At 43.5% G+C, this 19860-nt stretch overlaps 1 protein-coding gene across 1 annotated transcript; it reads right to left on the bottom strand.

Moving 5' to 3' along the window:
• Positions 1-1177: 1177 nt before the first annotated feature.
• Positions 1178-15066, bottom strand: ptar1 (protein prenyltransferase alpha subunit repeat containing 1). Its single transcript, XM_085293259.1, has 7 exons — positions 14947-15066; positions 9311-9480; positions 9031-9097; positions 7513-7617; positions 6861-7104; positions 5081-5436; positions 1178-4767 (listed from the first exon to the last, which is right to left on the bottom strand). Exons 1-7 carry the CDS (start codon positions 15030-15032, stop codon positions 4389-4391), a joined length of 1407 nt encoding a protein of 468 aa, XP_085149385.1. The 5' UTR covers positions 15033-15066; the 3' UTR covers positions 1178-4388.
• Between the last annotated feature and the right edge of the window lie 4794 nt (positions 15067-19860).

Genomic DNA, 19860 nt, shown 5'->3' with positions numbered 1-19860 from the left:
CTGCTTGAATTGAAGGCTGTTTTGTGCCCGCCTCTTCTGGGGTGACGTGTTTGAAAACAGTCGCACAGTCAGGTGAAAGGAGAACACACGAGAATGCATGATGAAGTAAAACAATGTGTTCAAGGAGAAAAACAGTTTGACCAATGTGATGAACATTTTCAAACTGTAATCCCTTTCAGTAGGCGCTGCACGCCATGCGTTAGATCCACCAACAACAAATGATTTAACCTACAGTGTCAGTCTCCTCACGCAGCTACAGTTCTGTTCCAAGCACTGAGACGTTGTCAGTTATAAAGAGCGTCCGAGCCGTAGTTCTCTGAAGCTCTTTTAAACTTTCCACTCGTTTTCAGTCCAACACTTGTATCTTTCAGGACGTTATTACTGACAGACTGTAAATTAATTGCTTTAAGAAAATAAGAGGTGGGTGGCTGCAACCAGCAACATTGTTATTGGATGACCCCAAGTGGTTATCGCGTCCAATATGGCGGACAGCTCTTGAACGACACACGCATGACGTCATGTGTAAAACCTCTATAGCAACCACGGCAGTTTGTCTTGAAACGAACTGTAATCATCGCATTTCAACTTCCTTCTCAAAAAAGAACACATCTAAACATTTGGACTTTTTTCTCAGGATGACCTGATCTGTACATTTGTATTTATTACTTATTAGCATCTAAACACACGTACGTCTTCACTTGGTCCAGTTTACTGGTGAATTCCTCACAGTCACTTTGAAACTGTTGTGGTTTTGGAAAGTAAAGCTCGACCTTCTCTCAGCATCCTGCTCATGAGGACCCGGCGCGCCCGTTTCACAGCAAGTCAGTCAGTAGAATCAAACCTGAAATCAGCCTCATGAGAACTACTAATAATGTCAGAAAGCACTTTGGGAGAAATTTGAGAGGAGATCTTATTTTAGTTTGACCCACATCTGTTAACGTGGAGCAGGAGGTCATGACCTGCAGACAGCAGGCGACAGAGACGGCGTTGTTTCCTACACTCACTGCTCCAGTCTAAACATCCTTGGGCAGGATACTAATGAAATCAAAATGAAATCAAGGATGTAAATATTTCATTTTATACATAATGAACATAAAATAATGGACCCCCTCCCCCACACCGTATGTGAGATACATGCAGATAAATATGTGCAGTAATTACAACAGAGCGTTCAGTGGACATGAAGAGATGAGCTTTATTATCTTGTTTAGCAGATGACAGAAGCACTGGAAGATAATATACTTTCACTCCTGAAATAAATAGTAATTAAGACCACAAGGATTATTCATTAGCGAGTATCACAACAAAGTAAAAGGAGCAGGTTGAACCTCTAAAACAAACATTTCTGCATAGATAGTCTTGGATCAAAGCTCGTGTCAGCAGCTGAGCGCACAGCCTGATACGATATCACCACCTATCATCCTCCTTAGCACACGACAGAGTGCGTGACAGAGGAAAAGCTTTGAGATAATTAATGCTGTGATTATGTACAGTGTTTAGAGGTGATCACACACACACACACACACACACACACACACACACACACACACACACACACACACACACACACACACACACACACACACACACACACACACACACACGCACGACCTTTAAAAAAGTAACAATGTGTCCAAGGGCAGAGTTATGAAACATCAGCTGTGTAAATTGAAGCTATTTGGCCTCCGTGTGTTGACACAAAGGTTTATGGTTGCTATGGTGACCATAAACTATGACAATACTGGATAGACAAGAAAAATAAGATCAAACTGCAACGTTTACAAAAGGAAAACAGAAACCAGGTTTGACAGACACACGTTGAGGATTAGTCCCTTCACAATAAAAGACGAGGCATAGTAGCATGAATCATCACTTCCAGGAGCTGCTGAAGTAGTGTTACTGACTCTTCCTTTAAACAGGTGCATTGTGTTACTTCCTTCTATGTAGCAGAGCTCTGTCAGTCAGTGCAAGCAGCTGTTTCCTAAAGCGTTGCAAACATGAGCGTGTACGCCAAAAGTTTGCGTCCGTTTGCGAGCTGTGGTTCTGACAATGATTACGTGTTAGAGTAACAGTAACTCTTGTTATACATTAAAAAGACATAAAAACTTTGATGGACAAAAGAAGAAGAAGAATGTGTTATACTTGGTCAACGTGTCAGTGAAAAGTGGCGAGCCTTTAACTCGCTGTCACCAGGTAGATGTTAAAAAGCAAACGTAGCTGCTGGTCAAGCTCACACTCACACTACAAATCAGGCAGCTTCTGTAAATGCTTCAGATGTAAATGTCACTCTCATCCTTTCTGCTTCACACAAACCTGTATTTTCATAAATAACATAAAAGAAATAAAGTTCAGCCCGAGGAGAAACGACATCGACGGAGTGGAAGGTACCGATGACAAACCTGAACATCTGTAGCAGTCGTGTGTTTACATGGGCATTTAGCTTTTTGATTTCATTCATGTTAAAAGTTCGAATGCTATCAAACAAAAACCATCACATACACTGTGTAATTCTGTGAAACCTGGCCTCCTGCAGGTGTGAGTACGTGTGAGACTGTACCTGTCCACTTCCTTCAGTCAGAATACTTTCAGGAAATGCCTTTAAAAAGTCTTTAGGACAAGTTAAAGTTCATCGGAGCTTTAAAACTGTTTCAAATGAGGCACTGATGCGAAAATAACAACGGGGAAAAAATAGTTAATACCAATATTTTGGTCTAGATCAGGGGGTCAAACTGAAACGAGCGGAGAGCCGCTGCTGGCGCTGTCGTCTCACACGTTAGTGTTCAGCTAGGACAAAACAAACAAACAAACAAACAAACAAACAAACAAACAAATATTTCCTAAAATGTTTCGTTTGTTTTTTAAATTTCAGATCTTGTATCAGACAAAACTGCAAACTTAGCTGAAGCCTTCCAAACACACTGGTCCTCTGTGTGCGCGCACGTTGTGTTTGTATAGAACAGAATAAATAAGTGCACACAGTGTGCGACTGTCACCGACAGCCTCAGCAGGTTTGTGCTCTCTGCTCGTGTCGTCTTCATAGTCAGTCATGTTGTGCTTTTGATTTTAAACTGCGTCATGCTTCTTCTCAGTATGCGGGCCGCTGCGGCCCCGGACCGCGAGTTTGAGCCCCTGGTGTAGACCGACTACCCTCGCTAAACAAAACTACACCAATCATTTTAAAAGTGCTGTTTAATTTTCACTTGTTGCAGTTTCTAGCTGTAACAAATCAAAGTGTTGTAACAGCGGCAGCAGCAGGAGCACCGGTGAATGTTCTGCTACAGATCGACAAACGTCCAAAGTCAAACATCAGGACCAATAAATGTTCATTGCTGCTCAGGTTGGAGGAGAGTTTGTGATGACCTCTGAACACAAATCAAACTTCTCTATAAGCGACTGGCTTTTTGGTTTCCTGTTACTCTAACTTTGCATCAGCTACAAAGAGAGCTGCTGACCAGTGAAGTTAAAGGGTAGAAAATCAACCGCGAGTAGTAACATGTGTAACACGTGTTACCACCTTCAGAATGGAAATCCAGAGTCAGGAGCTGTGCTTTAACCTGCTGTTACAGCTGACGCTCAGGTCAGTATTACCCGACGACTGAGGGAGGTCTAATATAAAGTAGAGCTAAGACGGAAAAGTGATGCAGTGATGATCTGATACAAGAAGAGTTTCTACAAGTCGTTAACCTGCAGCAGGCCAAAGCAAGCCTGAAGGCAGCTTCATACCTGCTCAAGTCACTGCTTACTGTTTGCTTCACATACGTCTCTGTTTATGTGTCTATTAAAGACAGTTTCACCAGACTTCATGCTTATACAGGCTGAAAGCCGAAGCCCAGGCGAGGTGCCAGAGTCCAGTTCAGCGCCAGGACACTTCAATATGCCGGAAAGTATTTTTGGACTTTAGTCCAATGATGCCACAAACTCGTGCCTACACAGAACCTTACACGTGTATAAAGTGGTTACGCTGTGTAAGTGACTGATTCCAATCAGAAAAGATTTATGTTTGTTTGTTAAATATATATAGAAGCAGGGAAAGAAGATATGCACATGAAACCTCACACACATACAAACAACTAGAAATCTGAGGTACCTGAGGTATTGAAACACCTGAAGATAACAGTGAGCCAACAGGTGGTATGAGGGCTGATTTCCATTCTGAAGGGATACTGGCTCAGAGGATCCAGATGTTTCTGAGAAGGAACATCCAGTCCTCTCCTATTAATTGTTAGGAAACAGATTCCAAGTCCGCTGCTCAATGCCCGCTTTTCTAAACTCATCACTGGCTTTGAAGTACTGGTTGTTTAAGTCTGCACTATGTGTAGGCAAGCTGATCCTAACTCTTTGTCTGTAGGCAGCTTCAGTGTGGGGAAAGGAGGAGGTCAGCATCTCTCTCAGGACTGCAGCCCAATGACCGTATCCAACCACTTCCTGTAGGCCAGGGCAAAGTGTCTCTGCTCGGTGTTACAGCAGCCGCCCAAAACACTGCTTACAAAGCTGAGTTCAGTTGGCAGGGTGGGGGGGCAAGGCAGCAGGACGCCTCTCTTCAGTCTCTTACTATTGTGGGGGTCTGGCAGGAACAGCCCATCTACTTCCATAGGTTCACCAGCGTGCTTCTGTCCGTTCACACCGTGGCCTGCACAGCTCTGAGAGCTGATCTCTGGCACTCCTGGGTCTGGATCCGTCACATGGTTCAACTTGCAGTCGGATCCTCTGCTGTAGGAACGCTGATGCTCCCTCACCCACTGGTCCCACAAGTAAAAGACATGCCGCCTGAGAGACACGGGGGGTATATCAATATCATTATTACAAACGCTGAACATGTCTGTGCACAACGTATTTGTATAGGCTCAGGGATAAACAGCCCCAGAATGTGAAAATGTTTTAATGCAAAAGAAATATTTAAATGATTTATCAGGACAATTCATTTTTTTACTTGTTTCTCACAAACGATGTTTGCAATCAGCGACAACCTGCCACCGACTGTGCAGCAGGAACAGACAACACATTGGTTTTACCCGCCTTCCTCGTTTAAATATGACGTCTGTGTCCATTCTGCAGTCGCTGTGAACCAACAGTCTCTCACCTGTGACTCCAGAGTGTTTCATGTCCAGGGAAGGACTGGATCAGATCTGAGCAAAGGTCCATCTCCTGGTGGAAGAGCTGAAGGACTGTAGTGAAGTCAGCGCGGCCGTCTTCCTCGCCGCCCGCCTCTTGTCCTGAAGGCTCTCCGTTACTGTGAGAGCGGCTGTGTGGGCGGCTGCCCTCTGGGACTGTGCTGCACCCACGCTGGGGTGAACAGCTGGTGGAGGTGCGAGCTGGCCTCTTGCAGATTTCAGCTATTAGCTCCTTAAGGAGGAACTGGCGGTAGTGGAAGCCACTGTGGTCAGAGACATGCATGGACACCCAGAGGCGCATAGAGGACAGCTCGTCGTGGAACACCTGCCAGAATCACGATGACAAAGGTACGTGTGAAGGAGCAGAAGCTGAACATCAACAAACCAACTGAGAGATTCTCACTTCATTTATTAGCTAATCAATAAAGTTGAACGTGGGGGGCCTTGAATGGCTGTTCAACAGCTCGCAGAAAGAACAAGACAATAAGAAAATTTCAAGAAATACGTCTCTATAAGCCATGTGGTCGGGTCTGTCATTCCCCAATTCTGGGTGGCGGCACCGCTGTCAACGATGCGCGACAGACCCGACTAGGGCTGCTCGATATAAGGATATATATCGGGTGTCGATATAAAAACGTCTGTCGTTTCATTTTACACTATCGTTTGTTTCGTGGTGTCGCAAAATAAACTGTTTACAGCAATATTTGTTCATCGTTCTGATGTCACTGTAGTGGTTATATTAATAAAGTTCTCTCTTTCTCTTATATTTAATAGAACCACACTACGGACGGACAAGCGCCTGTTTTTATGCACGACGGTAACACCACCGCCTGTCCGCATGTTTATGTTCCAAATAAACTTTTCACAATAAAGCTCAAGATCCTGTTGAGACTTTTCAAAATAAACTGAATCACGTGAAAGATGCAGATTATTTACGGATGAGAAGCAAAAAAGAGCCGCCAGGTGCTAAAAAAATAAAGCTTAGACTCAAACGTTAGAACAGGCTTTTCCCCGCAGCACGCCGTGTAATAAATACTCACAAAGAAACGGCGCCGTTACAACTTATGTCTAAAAATGTATCGTTTCATACATCGTTAAAACACTCGACTCCAGCTACACGACGCCCAGCTGGAAACACTTCATGCAAGTCGAGCTGCCCGAGATTCACAGAAAATGTTACATTGTTGCGATTTATATCGTTACCAGGACGATAGATGTCTTATATCGGGATATGAGATTTTGGTCATATCGCTCTAGACCCGCCCACATGTTCACACTTTTCAGTCCACTTCTTTATTGCGGTTGTCGACGTACGCACGCCGCTGCAGCTTTTCAGTGGGCGTGCATATTATTAACGTAACTGCTGCAAAAACACTTATGTTATGTTAAATGTTCGTTCCGCGTGACTTTTCTCCCAGGTAACTTGCGCACCACACTTTGAGAACCACTGGTTTAAAGACAGAAACCTCCCTTACTCATGTAGTTACACAGAGTTCCTCTGTGATGACTGTGCCAGCTGATTTCAACCATGAGTGCTACATGACATCCAGCTGGGATCATTTTGATTCATTTAAATTTCTTAGCGAGTGTTTATTTAGTTACACCACATTATTTGCACAGCAGCTCCACTTTTATACAGCCAGGCATCAGTAATATAACTACATTAAATAAAAAGAGAGAACATGTGTGATGAGGGTAGAAAATATTCTAATTACTGCTGAAAAGCTAAATGAGTAACTGAAATGCTACCTTGACATTGCCCCTGGCCATGTGCTGCAGCACCCAGATGCGGTGTGACCAGGCATTGTAGTTGCTGGGATAGCGGCCGGCTGCGTCAGAGCACACCTTCATCTCTTGGCGGAGCGTCCTGGCCAAGCGGTCACCGAGCTGCTCGTTTCTCTCAGCGTCAGCCTGCACTGCTTCAGCCTGCTGCTGATTCTTATTGTGGTCCAAAGTAGAGACCTGATTCAGGACCTGCTGCAGCACCCAGCGTCTGCAGGAAGACACCAGCCGCTGGGTTACAAAGCTTCACTCACTCTGTACACCGTTACTGCTTTTACAGGAAGAACAGCATCCCACATGAGCCTCGGTGCTCGTTGTAAGCCTTAGAACATCGTTGTTGTTTTTCAGCGGGATTAAAACACCTTTCTCCACCTAGCAATGATCTCAGGAAATCTATCACCAGTCATTTACATCGACATGGTCTGAATGCAGCTGCCCTCAGCTCCCGGAGCCAAAATGTTCCCTGTTCAGCCTACAGTGTTTAGCACAAACAGTGCTACTGTTAGAAAACTGTTGAAAATAAAGTGTAGTCTAAGAGGAGTTTGAATAGCTCCCCACACAAAGAAAGCAGCTCGGAACATCTGAGTGTTTACAGCAGGAGAAGCGTAAGCGGCTTTACCGATGAATCCAGGTCTCTGGGCTCTTGGGAAATTTGGTCAAAGCCAGCTTGCCCAGGTAGAGGTCCTTCTCTGGGTTAAGGACTCCACACTGCAGTAACTCCTTCCTGCAATAACAAGAAAGCACGATGACAGTAAATCCATCAATATAAAGACTATCACCCACAGATTCAGTTAGAGCACATGCATGCTGTGATCTCTTATCAAAGATGGTTTCTGACACTCTGCAGAGCAACGTCCACATTTTGTCTCCATCATTCGTTTTATCTTTTAGGTCATTTCGAGGGGACGACTCTGATCGTGCTTTAATTCTGACTCTTCTAAAAAGCAGGATGTGCTTAAGTAAGACCATCCGTGACATCCCATAATGGACATGATCTAATGCCTGTGAATAAATATAAAAATGGTAACTGTTGCACCAGACTTTGATGAGCTGCAAACAGGAAAATGATTTTTGTTCACGTTTGGTTTAAATGAGTTGAACAAACTACAAATGTGTCTCTGTTACAAACAGATGGTCACACGGTCGGTGTTGATCTGAAAGTCTGACACATGAAACTCTGGAGTTTGTTTCTATCCTGGAAAACTATAAAGAGATGACAGGAAACAGGAGAGTGAAGGCATGCAGCAGTTTCAAACCCAGGCACCAGGTTAGGCCTGCACCCCGTTTAACCAGTATACTGATAATGGTCACATAGTAACTGGACTGGTACTCTAGAGCCTTTCTACTCAGATGAGCACTCAGCGCACTTTGTACTGCGAGTCACACTGACCCATTACACAAAGACGCACACACATCACTCATCTATTCTTAACTTCTTTATGAAAGCCACAGTCCATCCATACACATATCCAAATATGCTCCATCCATGTACTCCGATGGATGCGTCGGTGGGTTGGGCATCTCGCCCAGGGTTACCTCGATGCTGACTGGACGAGTCAGGAACCAATCTGCTGACCTTCTGATTCGTCGACACACCACAGCCGCCCCAATCAGACACAAATGTATCACAGTTGAACTGTTAAAAGCATTAGCTTTGTTATGTGTGCTGACAGATCCTTACATCCTGACACTATTCATTATTAGTATTAGTGGTACGGACACAGTGGGATAACGCAGCAGTCAGGAGGATGCCAAACTGCCAGGATTGTCTAAGGAAAGAAAGTGACTGGACTCTCTAAACAAAGAAGCTTCTTCAGTTCTAAAACCAGGCGGTGGAGAGTCCCAGTATTTAATCCCTAGTGGGGATTGTTCCTTTTGAGGGTCGTTGGAACACTATTGATGATGTGCCTCGGTGTGAAAGAAGGTGTGCGTCATTATCACTGCCTCACCCCAATTTGTGACCCACTGAGCTCACCTGACAGACGACGTGAGTGGGGTCTGGTTTCACCTGAGACCTCTGCTGTTAGCTAATGTTACCTGACATCAAGAAAACCTTCCTGTGTGACAGGCAGGGAAAAGATGAAAGGAAAGCATCGCTCTCACTATAACCACGTTTATCAGAACATTCATCCTGTACCTGACATTCCACGCAGTGGTGAAGTCTGGGTTCAGCAGCAGCAGAGTGCAGGTGATGTCCACTAAAGCTGGGACAGAAGGAAACACAGGATGTTGCTTCACTTTGATGTGGAAAAAACAGGAGCATAAAACACGTTTAAAACTAAGCCGGAGGTCATTAACTGACCATGACTGGAAGCTCAAACCTTTATCAGCTTTAAAATAAATGCATTAAATAAACAAAACAAATGTTACAGACTACTTTTACTCCACCTCTGGGATCGCTTTTGTTATCGAGCTACCTTCTCTGTCCAGCCAGTGCTTGCGTTGGCGGTACAGCAGCAGCTTGTTGTGGACGTACGGCAGCAGGAATTTAACACACCAGCTTTCCACACCAAGCTTGTTCTCCACCAGCACTATGGGACTGCGGTTGTAGCGAGCCTCTGGACACGGGATCACACCGATCTCATCACTGAGGGAGCAGAGAGTGACAATGAGGGTGAACAAGGGAAAACGTTACAGTAACCAACCAGTCGAAAATTAGATTACCACCATATCAACCAGTGGACCAAGCAGCAGTACCCAAAGTAATGAGCAAACAAAAAAACCTTTAATGAACTTAATCTGCTGAAATTTGACTTTTCAAAAATGTAGAAAAACAAAAGTTGGAGCTGAAGCTCATCAAACTGAAGCAGTGCTGAAATAAACGCAGTACGACAGAAACATGGCAACCTGCCACACAAGGTCATGTTGCAGTACATCAGCTGAAGCTTCGACAGCCCAATCACATCTCCCAGCTTACATGTAACATGTGGTTAGTGCTGTGAGATCTACAGAGCTGTCACCGTGCAGCGGCTTGTTTGGGATCCATCTCTGTTATAACAAACAATAACATACTGCTGGGACAACATAGCAATCAATACATCACAGATATCTGACACAAGCTCAAATTCAGGTAAGTTATTAGATGATTAATGATGTAACGATGGATCCTGTACACATCTGTAGCCGTTTAGAGTCGTCCATTTAAAACACACTGGATAGTTCACTTTGTCACTTCCAAGAAATGATCTCATGTTTTCTTTCAAGTTGCTTATTTCTGATCTTGTACACTTTGGGGGGGTGTTAAACATACTATGTCACCACACTGCCGGCCATGCCTCTCCAGTGTCCTTTGCTCAAAGTTTGTGCATCATTAAACGAACACCGACGTTCATGCTGAGCTGAAGTGTCTCCACAGACACAAACTACAGTTCACGTTCATCAGCAGTCTGAATTTTAACACGGTTATGTAGTATTACTAAGTCCTCGCTCCACCTTCCAGAATTATTTTTATTTCTGGAAGCATGAAACCAGAGTGGCTCGCAGGTTTCAAAGCTGGGCAGAAAATAAAGGGTGTGATTTCAGAAGCACCCATATTTGAATTTCTGTGGTTCATCAATCATATCCAAGACTTTTGGATGGGACATTAACTGTTCAAGATTTTTTTCTTTTTAGAATCAGTAATGCAAAAATCCATTTAGTTCCACGTGTGTCGTTTCGTAGTTTTGATGTTTTCAGCGGCCGCAGTGATGCGGACGCTGCACCGGTCCGTCGTGGTGAAGAGAGAGCTGAGTGTAAAAGAGAAGCTCTCAATTTACCGGTCGATCTACGTCCCTACCCTCACCTATGGCCACGAGCTGTGGGTAGTGACCGAAAGAACGAGATCGCGGATACAAGCGGCAGAAATGAGCTTCCTCCGAAGGGTGGCTGGCCTCTCCCTTAGAGATAGGGTGAGAAGTTCGGCCATCCGGGAGGGGCTCAGAGTAGAGCAGCTGCTGCTCCACATCGAAAGGAGCCAGCTGAGGTGGTTTGGGCGTCTGACAAGGATGCCCCCTGGGCGCCTCCTGGGTGAGGTGTTCTGGGCATGTCCCACCGGGAGGAGGCCCCGGGGCAGGCCCAGGACACGCTGGAGAGATTATATCTCTCGGCTGGCCTGGGAACGCCTTGGTATTCCCCTGAACAAGCTGGAGGAGGTGGCTGGGGAGAGGGTGGTCTGGGCTTCTGTGCTTAGGCTGCTGCGACCCGGCCCCGGATAAAGCACAAGAAGATGGATGGATGGACAAAACAAAGAAAGACCTTAAAATTTTCAGAGAATTTTAATTTATAGAGCTGAATAGGTTCTCTGCAGTAATCTCAGAAAGTCTCTGAAAATGTCATAAAACTGTCTAAACCCGTAAAAAGAGAAAATCCTAGTAATACCTTAGTAAATCAAGGTCTTGGGACCTGTTTAAAGTTTGAATTCCATCTCTAGGTCAAAGTATGCTGAACTAGTTAAGCTTCAAAATACTGGAGGTGTGAAGAGCATGTGAAGAAGATATTCTCCATTTATTTGGATGGAAAATATATATAAGTACAAAAGTTACACAAAAGTAAAAACAGTAATGTCTTGATGCACGTGCAATCATCCAAGTAAATCAATCTCCAAAGGTTGATTCTGTTCATCTGGACGTAGTGTTTTGTGGGAGAACCGTTTCGTCATCATCAGGTGACGTCTTCAGTCTCAGCTGACTGCAGGTTTCAATCTTATAAACAGGACGTTTGCACGATGACTGAAACCAGCCCTGAAGGAACAATGGGCTGGGAGGGCAGTTGCGTCATCATTATTATTCACATGACCATTGATCAACAACCACCGATCAAAGCTCATTGATCAATGTCCATGAGTCCCATTCACAGAGAGGTGTGGAATGGCTGCAATCACAGCATTGTAAGATGGTGACAGATGTACCCTTAGGCCCCTCCTCGATTCCTCAGCATAACCATGTATAATATCCACAACACTTCGTGGCTCAAGAGTTGGGAGTTCGCCTTGTAATCGGAAGGTTGCCGGTTCGAGCCCCGGCTTGGACAGTCTCGGTCGTTGTGTCCTTGGGCAAGACGCTTCACCCGTTGCCTACTGGTGGTGGTCAGAGGGCCCGGTGGCGCCAGTGTCCGGCAGCCTCGCCTCTGTCAGTGCGCCCCAGGGTGGTTGTGGCTACAATGTAGCTGCCATCACCAGTGTGTGGATGTGTAAAGCGCTTTGGGGTCCTTAGGGACTAGGAAAGCGCTATACAAATACAGGCCATTTACCAAGAAGAGGTTATACACACACAATACGGTAATATTATGTTGAAGCACAGTACGTATCGCTCCGCCTACGATAGCCGTAAGGCTCCCACAATCCATCAAGCGGTGCGGCTTCGTAGCTTTGCAAAGTCGTACTGAAACATTTGACAGATTTTCGAGCGCCGTGCACATAAAATCGTTTCGAGGTCAGTAAACACAACCAGGATTCATACATAAGGCACACGGGATTATAAGGGGCTCTGTCGACTTTCAGACAAATCAAAGGATTGATTTTAAGTGCGCCGTATTTTCCAAACAACACGGTAATAATGACGGCCCGCTAGCATGCTCTACCAAAAATAGTGCTTTGTTGTGTATCTGACGGACGAAAGCTAAACCAGTTCCACACCAGTGAAGCTGCAGCATTTTAACAAACCAGTTCTGGTTCATTGTTTCATTCAACGATCCACTTTTGCCCTCCTCATTCTGCGTCGCCGCCATGTGCGTATGAAAACAAAGGCACTGCGCGTTTTACCCATATTCTATCGCCATATTTCATTTTCTTATCGATGCCCAACATTATACCGGTATCACCGTGAACAGTATGATATGGCCCAGCCCTACTGCTCACTGCGTACGACTCTGGATACTACAGTACAGTATCCAGAGTCGTACGTAGTGAGGAGGTGAAATTATTAACTAGATAATCGACCTCTGTTGGAGCAGCGTTCAGATAGCTGCTCTGTGTTATGCACAAAAACAACATTGGTGTATTTTATTTATGGAGCATTATTATTTAATAAATTAAACAAATTTGCATCATAGGATTGTTTTCGTTTTTCCTGCAGTATATAAAGATTGGTGTATCTCCAAAATAAAATTATGAAGACACACAAAATAAATTTCCTGTTGTTGTAAACTATTTTTTGCAACTTTTTTGTATTTAAAGTTTTGAGGGATAAAACTCTTAAATTTCTCCAAGTAGAAATATATGTATTAAAAAAACAAAAACGATTTTCAATTTTTTTGTAGTTTATTGCACTTTTTTTGCAATTAATGTAATTACTATGGACTTAATGCATACATATTATTAAAATATGGGCTATAACAGTTGTATTGATGTATAGCAACTTGAAATGCTCCCAAAAAATGGCACTACAGCATGTAAAAAAATAATATAAGCTCTGGCGGACTTGGTTCTATGGTAGGTCTTAAAGGGTTAAATAAATATTGTCAAATAATCGAGATCTCAATTTCAGTGAAAATAATCGTGATTATCATTTTTGCCATAATCGAGCAGCCCTAAGCAGCGGTAACGTTTGCACGTCCTCTCCCGTTAATGCGGCAGGTAAATAATCAACAACAGTGCATATTATGTTAGCGCGATCTGCCTTATTACAAACCTGCCATTACTGTGCATTTAGTGACCATGATGAGAGACACAGAGTCTGGCTCAGATGCTGGCAGCTCTCGCTGCAGTCTGCCGGCAGCGTCTCCTTTCAGGCCGGGATAGACGAACGTCACCGAGCAGTGACTCAGTTTGTGGTCAAAGGTTTGCACCCGTTTGCCACAGCAGATGATTTTCAGTAAGTGAATGTGTTTAATTGTAGGCAGGAACATTACTGGATATTCTTGTGTAATTGCTACAGAATAATTTATGTTATACTTTGTTATTGCTACATAAGAATATTTATTTAATTATTTTACATTTACAATGTTTTTCCTGGGGACCCTGTGACACCCATTGAAGAGCCGTAGGCTGTGGATCTCTTAAGATGTCACTGCTGGGTTTGTAAGGCCATGTTACTCCTACATTTCTATCTTGTTCAAAGAGAAGATATAAAACAAAGTTCTGAGCTAATCGACCTTAGTGTTCTCCTTTTTAAAAAGAATCGATAAAGAATCGAATCGTTAAACAGAATCGAAAATGGAATCGTGAAAATCGTATCAATACCCATCCCTACTTAAAAGTGAACCAAACACATCCAAACTGAGGGGTTCTTCTTCCCCCAAAGCAGCTGAAAATCTGTGGTTATCACACTAAACTAGAAGCTGCAATGCTTCATCGAGCACATTTTAAAAATCCTTGTCTCAAATTCTGTACTTTGATATCTTATTTAAGCCACATGTCATTTTACACACGTTTTCGCAGCATGTCAAAAAGCCACACTTGTTCCTGTTGTCACCATTAAAACCTTTACTGGGAAGAATCAGTGCGAGTCCTTTTAAAACATAGCAAATTCTAAACCAGTGAGTAGTTTTGAAAGCCCTAATTTTTTCCTGTTGGGGATATTGATTAGTGCTCATTAATAAGACAAAAGTATCAGATTACTCGATTAATCGACAGAATAATCATCAGAATATTTGATTGCCAAAATAACTGATAGCTGCAGCCTTAAAGTTCTTAACATACACAGGATCGACCTGACATCACGTGCTTCTCATAGCATGCAAATCTTCGGTACCATCATAAACAACTGTTAAGCATCCCAGTTCAGTCACCGGCGAAATAAACAATAACACCATTAATGAATCAACATGATCGGGATGTCGCATTTTCAAAGCTGCATGGCTCAGCTCGCTAAAGTCGTGAAATATCCCGCTGATGCATGTTTTAAGTTATTTAACTGTAAGTAAACAGTAATCCCCACGACATCGTGTCTCACGCACTGAACAGAACAAACAAAACTAAGTGTCTAAATGTGAACTTCATCTAGACAGTTCCGATTCCAGGTAATAGTCCACGCCCATAATTTGAACCCTGAATCAGCCGTGGCCGAGCCTTGGAGCCGCTGCGTGTGAAACAGGCCTGCGGGCCCAGCGCAGCTTGTTCGCAGCCGACTGTACTCACATGCTGGGGTTCTTCTTGAATGCATTCGCGATGTCTTTGACAACTCTCTGGACCAAGACGTCTACCTCCTCCTCCGACTCCGCCATTTTTAGAGCACCGTCTTCTTCTGCTGCTTCTTCTTCTTCCTCGTTGTTTTTATTGGCGGTTAGCAAACAACGAATTGGTGCATTACCGCCGCCAACTGGTGTGGAGTGTTGACCAAATCGCTGATTCCAAACCTGTTCTCGTATTAACTCTTGTGCCCCTCCGATCATTTCTATTGTCCATTAATGCTGTAATTACTGTTCTATTGTGATCATTATTCGTACACCATGATGAGATGTTTCCATTTCCATTCAAATAGAAATGAAGTTCATTGGTTCAGATGAAAGCCTTTTGCATGGGTTGATGTTGTCCTTTCTATTCCAAACTTGGACTAATCTGTATTCTAACTGTTACACCCCCTCCTCCCTGAACCTCACCTCTGCATACACTGCTATATCCTCCGACTACAAACAGTTGGTTTGAGACAAGTTTCCTGAATACAGATCATTTCTGGTTTCATGAATCCTTTAAATTCTTGTTCATTTGCGATTAAACGTCGAGCTTTCTTATGATCCTCGCTCCTGATGTCCTGGCTCCCTCCAGTCCTTTGTTAATATGTTTACACCAAAGATCTTCTCTGTTCCTTTGTTTATCATTTTGATAAATGTACTCGAGCTGCACAGTTAATGACAACTAACAACAACATCTTCTCAACTGTAACTGTAGATTCTGTTTTCCCACTCTGCGCCCAGGGTCAGGTTGAATTTGGCTGAACACTCGTCTCTCTCCCTCTCTGCGCTTGCACTGCCCTCACAGCATCAGCAGAATGAGGAGGCCATCCAGCCACCAACCAGTTTATGCCAAACTGCCCTCCCACAGCACCGACTCCTTTTTCTTGGTTGGTAAATATCAAAAAAGGTGCATTACTGCCACCCACTGGTTCGACTATTGAATAAACTCTCGTTCACAAAGACAAACAAATAAACAAAAAACAAAACAAATAAATCAAACTACAGATTTTACTCAAAACATTTATCTGTCTTTAAAAAAACAAATATGTAAATGTGGCCTGATAGTTTTATTTCTCGTGTTCTTTTAAAATGGATATGACCCAGTTTCACTTTGACATTATTAAGGTTTTTATCAGCTGTCTCATATTTGTGACAGTGCAGGTACACTATGGTGCCGTCTTCTGCAGCGCAGTCACATTTCCCCGTACGTGTTTCCTTCGATTTGAAACAGCTGTGATATCGTCGTCTCCTCTTTCTGTTCCTTTTCTTTCTCCCTCCCACTGCTTTTGGCACCTTTCCTTCATCTTCTGCCTTTTTTAATTCAATTCAATTTTGTTGTTATAGCGCCAACAACAGTTGTCTCAAGGTGTCGTAAGGTGAAGACTCTACACTCGCACCCTTACTACACCTTTAATCTCTGTCCAACTGAAAAACGTTTTGGTGGCTTCATCTGTGAGCTTCTCTTCTGTTATGTGATCATCATAATGTGATGTTATTAAACTGCAGGCCCTGTTATACTGTCTCTGTCTGGCCTGCTGAATGAATGCACAGTAAAGCATATGAAAGTACTGCTGCACCAGCGTTAGAGAAATGATCTGTTTATTATTCACGCTGATTGTAGTTCATACTTTTAACTGTTGTGATTTATTCTGATCTTTAATCATCACAAACATGACGCATCTATAATGAAGCGACTGTGAGTAAAGCCCAGTCCTTTATAGAGCCTGGTTAGGTTTACTGTGTCATCAGGACCTGCTCTTAAATCAAACAGTGTCCACTGCAGGTTACAGTGATGGGGAGCTGAAGCCCATTTTAAAGGAGTGAGAGAACCACTGTTTTGATCAGTGTAACTATTTTTAATGACTGTTGTTGCAAATGATCCACATTTTTGTGTTCACCTGTCTGTACTGAATATTATTATGTGATGTATATGTTGTGATGATTTTAATCTCAGTGAGGATTTTACCTGGATAAAGGACAATGAAAAAAACAAATGCTCCACATTGTTGGTTGACCCTGCCATCCAAAAGAAAAACAATGATAAGATACGAAGTGCGACGTGAGCTGTGAAGTTCTTATTTTATAAATACAGAAAAGGTTTACAGTAGACATTAACATGCTGTAACAGACCGTTCTTAATGTTGTTTGTGGTTTTAAAAAGTGTGTTTTGTCTCAGGTCTTTGATTAAACACTACAGACTGTTTTTAGTGCAGACAGCAGAAAAGAAACGAAAAACATGAACAGAACTGCACAGCAGTATATTGGCAAACTTGGAGTTTTTTTAGTATTACACTCCTATAAACATAAAGACTGTAAAGATATTATATTTTTCATGTTCAGATATTATTTTAAATTTGATATTTTTTTATTTGTGGGGGTAATTTATTTAATCCTAGAATGCAATTAATGTAGATCTGCCTCCATCTCTTCTTTGTCCCAGCTGCTGAATGGATCGTGTGTGTTGAACTTCAGACTTTCACAGACTTGGATCTTATAGTAGAAACAATGAGCTTTGTCAATTTTGTTAACACTGAAGGACTAATTAGAACAGAGAGAGGTTTCATTTTGAATTTGTTAAAATAAAGCAGGTACTATTTTCCCTTTATTGCGTTTATGCTCGTTGTCTTTCATTTTCAGAATTACCACGGGCTTAACCTGGTTAAAGGAAACACACTTTTGTTACACACACTGCTGTCCATGCATTGCCCTGCAGAGTTTTATGTGATAATTAAAATGTTCAGATCAGTCAGAGTGGACACTAAACTGTGTTTAATTTGCAAGCTTGCTGATAGAAACGAGGGTCATGAGTTCCACCTCCTGCATGCTTTCCTTGGGTGCCAACAGTCTCCTCATATATGTTCACACTGGACACTGTGAAGACTCCACTTCCTCCACAATGAATACAGTTCATTTGTAAAAACTACAACATTCAGATAAGAATGTTGATCTTTCTTTTCATGAAAACTAAAAAAGGAAGTCACATGTTTCTATTGGTGAAACACAAGCGCTCGCTTTGCAAGGCTGGAATAAACCAGACATATTACAGCTTTATGTGCAGTTCAGCATTATGAACGGATTGAAGATCTCACAGACCACCACAGACCAGACTGTGACAGCTGCTGCACACCACATCTGTTCATCATTCCCGCCTCACCACTAGGTGGTGATGTGGTGACAGCTTATCTCATTTCTTTGCCCAAGTGCCCCAGACCTATGGCTTCAGGTCTAACAGTATCACAACATCCATCCATCCATCCATCCATCCATCCATCCATCCATCCATCTTCATCCGCTTTGTCCGGGGCCGGGTCGCGGGGGCAGCAGCCTAAGCAAAGAGGCCCAGACCTCCCTCTCCCCAGCCACCTCCTCCAGCTTATCCGGGGGAACACCAAGGCGTTCCCAGGCCAGCCGAGAGATATAATCTCTCCAGCGTGTCCTGGGTCTGCCCCGGGGCCTCCTCCCGGTGGGACATGCCTGGAACACCTCACCCAGGAGGCGCCCAGGGGGCATCCTTGTCAGATGCCCGAACCACCTCAGCTGGCTCCTTTCGATGTGGAGCAGCAGCTGCTCTACTCTGAGCCCCTCCCGGATGGCCGAACTTCTCACCCTATCTCTAAGGGAGAGGCCAGCCACCCTTCGGAGGAAGCTCATTTCTGCCGCTTGTATCCGCGATCTCGTTCTTTCGGTCACTACCCACAGCTCGTGGCCATAGGTGAGGGTAGGGACGTAGATCGACCGGTAAATTGAGAGCTTCGCTTTTACACTCAGCTCCCTCTTCACCACGACGGACCGGTGCAGCGTCCGCATTACTGCAGCTGCAGCCCCAATCCGTCTGTCGATCTCCGGCTCCCTTCTCCCATCACTCGCGAACAAGACCCCGAGATACTTGAACTCCTCCACTTGGGGCAGGAACTCATCCCCGACCCGGAGTGGGCACTCCACCCTTTTCCGGCTGAGAACCATGGCCTCAGATTTGGAGGTGCTGATCCTCATTCCCGCTGCTTCACACTCGGCTGCGAACCGCTCCAGTGCGAGCTGGAGGCTCCCACCCGATGAAGCCAGGCTGATAGGCTGATATCACAACATCAGCCTTTAAAATAACTATATAACAGTGGTCTGTAGTATTCATTTTACATTTGTGCTTTTGCATCATTGGCTGGTTGCTGCCTCTGATCTCGGGGCACAGTCAAGTTCAAAAGTGTTTTAAACATTAAACATTATTTTGCCATTTGCCTCAGTGTATCACCACACTGGACTTTCAATCAAACAAACAACATCTGACTAAAAACTTTAGACTATCAGCTTTGATTCAACATTTTGTGAAAGTGTAACTTGAACACAGGGTTTGTAAAGGAGTGCTTCTTGGATTCATCACTGCTTGTCAGAGGTGCTCTTTGGAATTGTTTTAAAAAGACACGTTTCAGACGCGTGTTACATGTGTGTTACTATTTAATGTCAAAGGTTTAGTTTGAATATTTAGAAGTCATGTTCTGTGAACAAATGCACACACAAGCCACATTTGACTGGTCTTCAGCTACCAGTGACACAGTTGTGTAGGTCTGCCTGGTTACTGGTTTGGGGTTGGATGAATAATGGGACTTGGAAGGTCAGGATGCTTCTTGAAATGCACGTGTGGATGTGTTGAATGTTCAGGATATTACAGATATGTTGTAAATGTTGTTCATTTTTATGGAGTCGAAACAGGGTTTGTGCCAAACTGCAAGACTGCACAATGTTATGTTTCACTATTTTGTAAAATGAATGTGTCTTTTCTGAACATTAATGTTTTATTACTTTTCTTCCAGCTTTGTTTTAAGGTTTTGCTTTGGGGCTTTTTTTTTTTAATAAAAATTACATTTGGAGAAACGTAATTATTTAT

This window comes from Mchenga conophoros, linkage group LG12 (genome assembly GCF_057382185.1).
Source record: "Mchenga conophoros isolate Kocher_MC1m ecotype Shallow Benthic linkage group LG12, M_conophoros_male_GT1.1, whole genome shotgun sequence".
Classification (NCBI taxonomy): Eukaryota; Metazoa; Chordata; class Actinopteri; order Cichliformes; family Cichlidae; genus Mchenga; species Mchenga conophoros.
The sequence above is the reverse complement of the archived record's forward strand: the minus strand, read 5'-3'. Positions and strand labels throughout refer to the sequence as shown.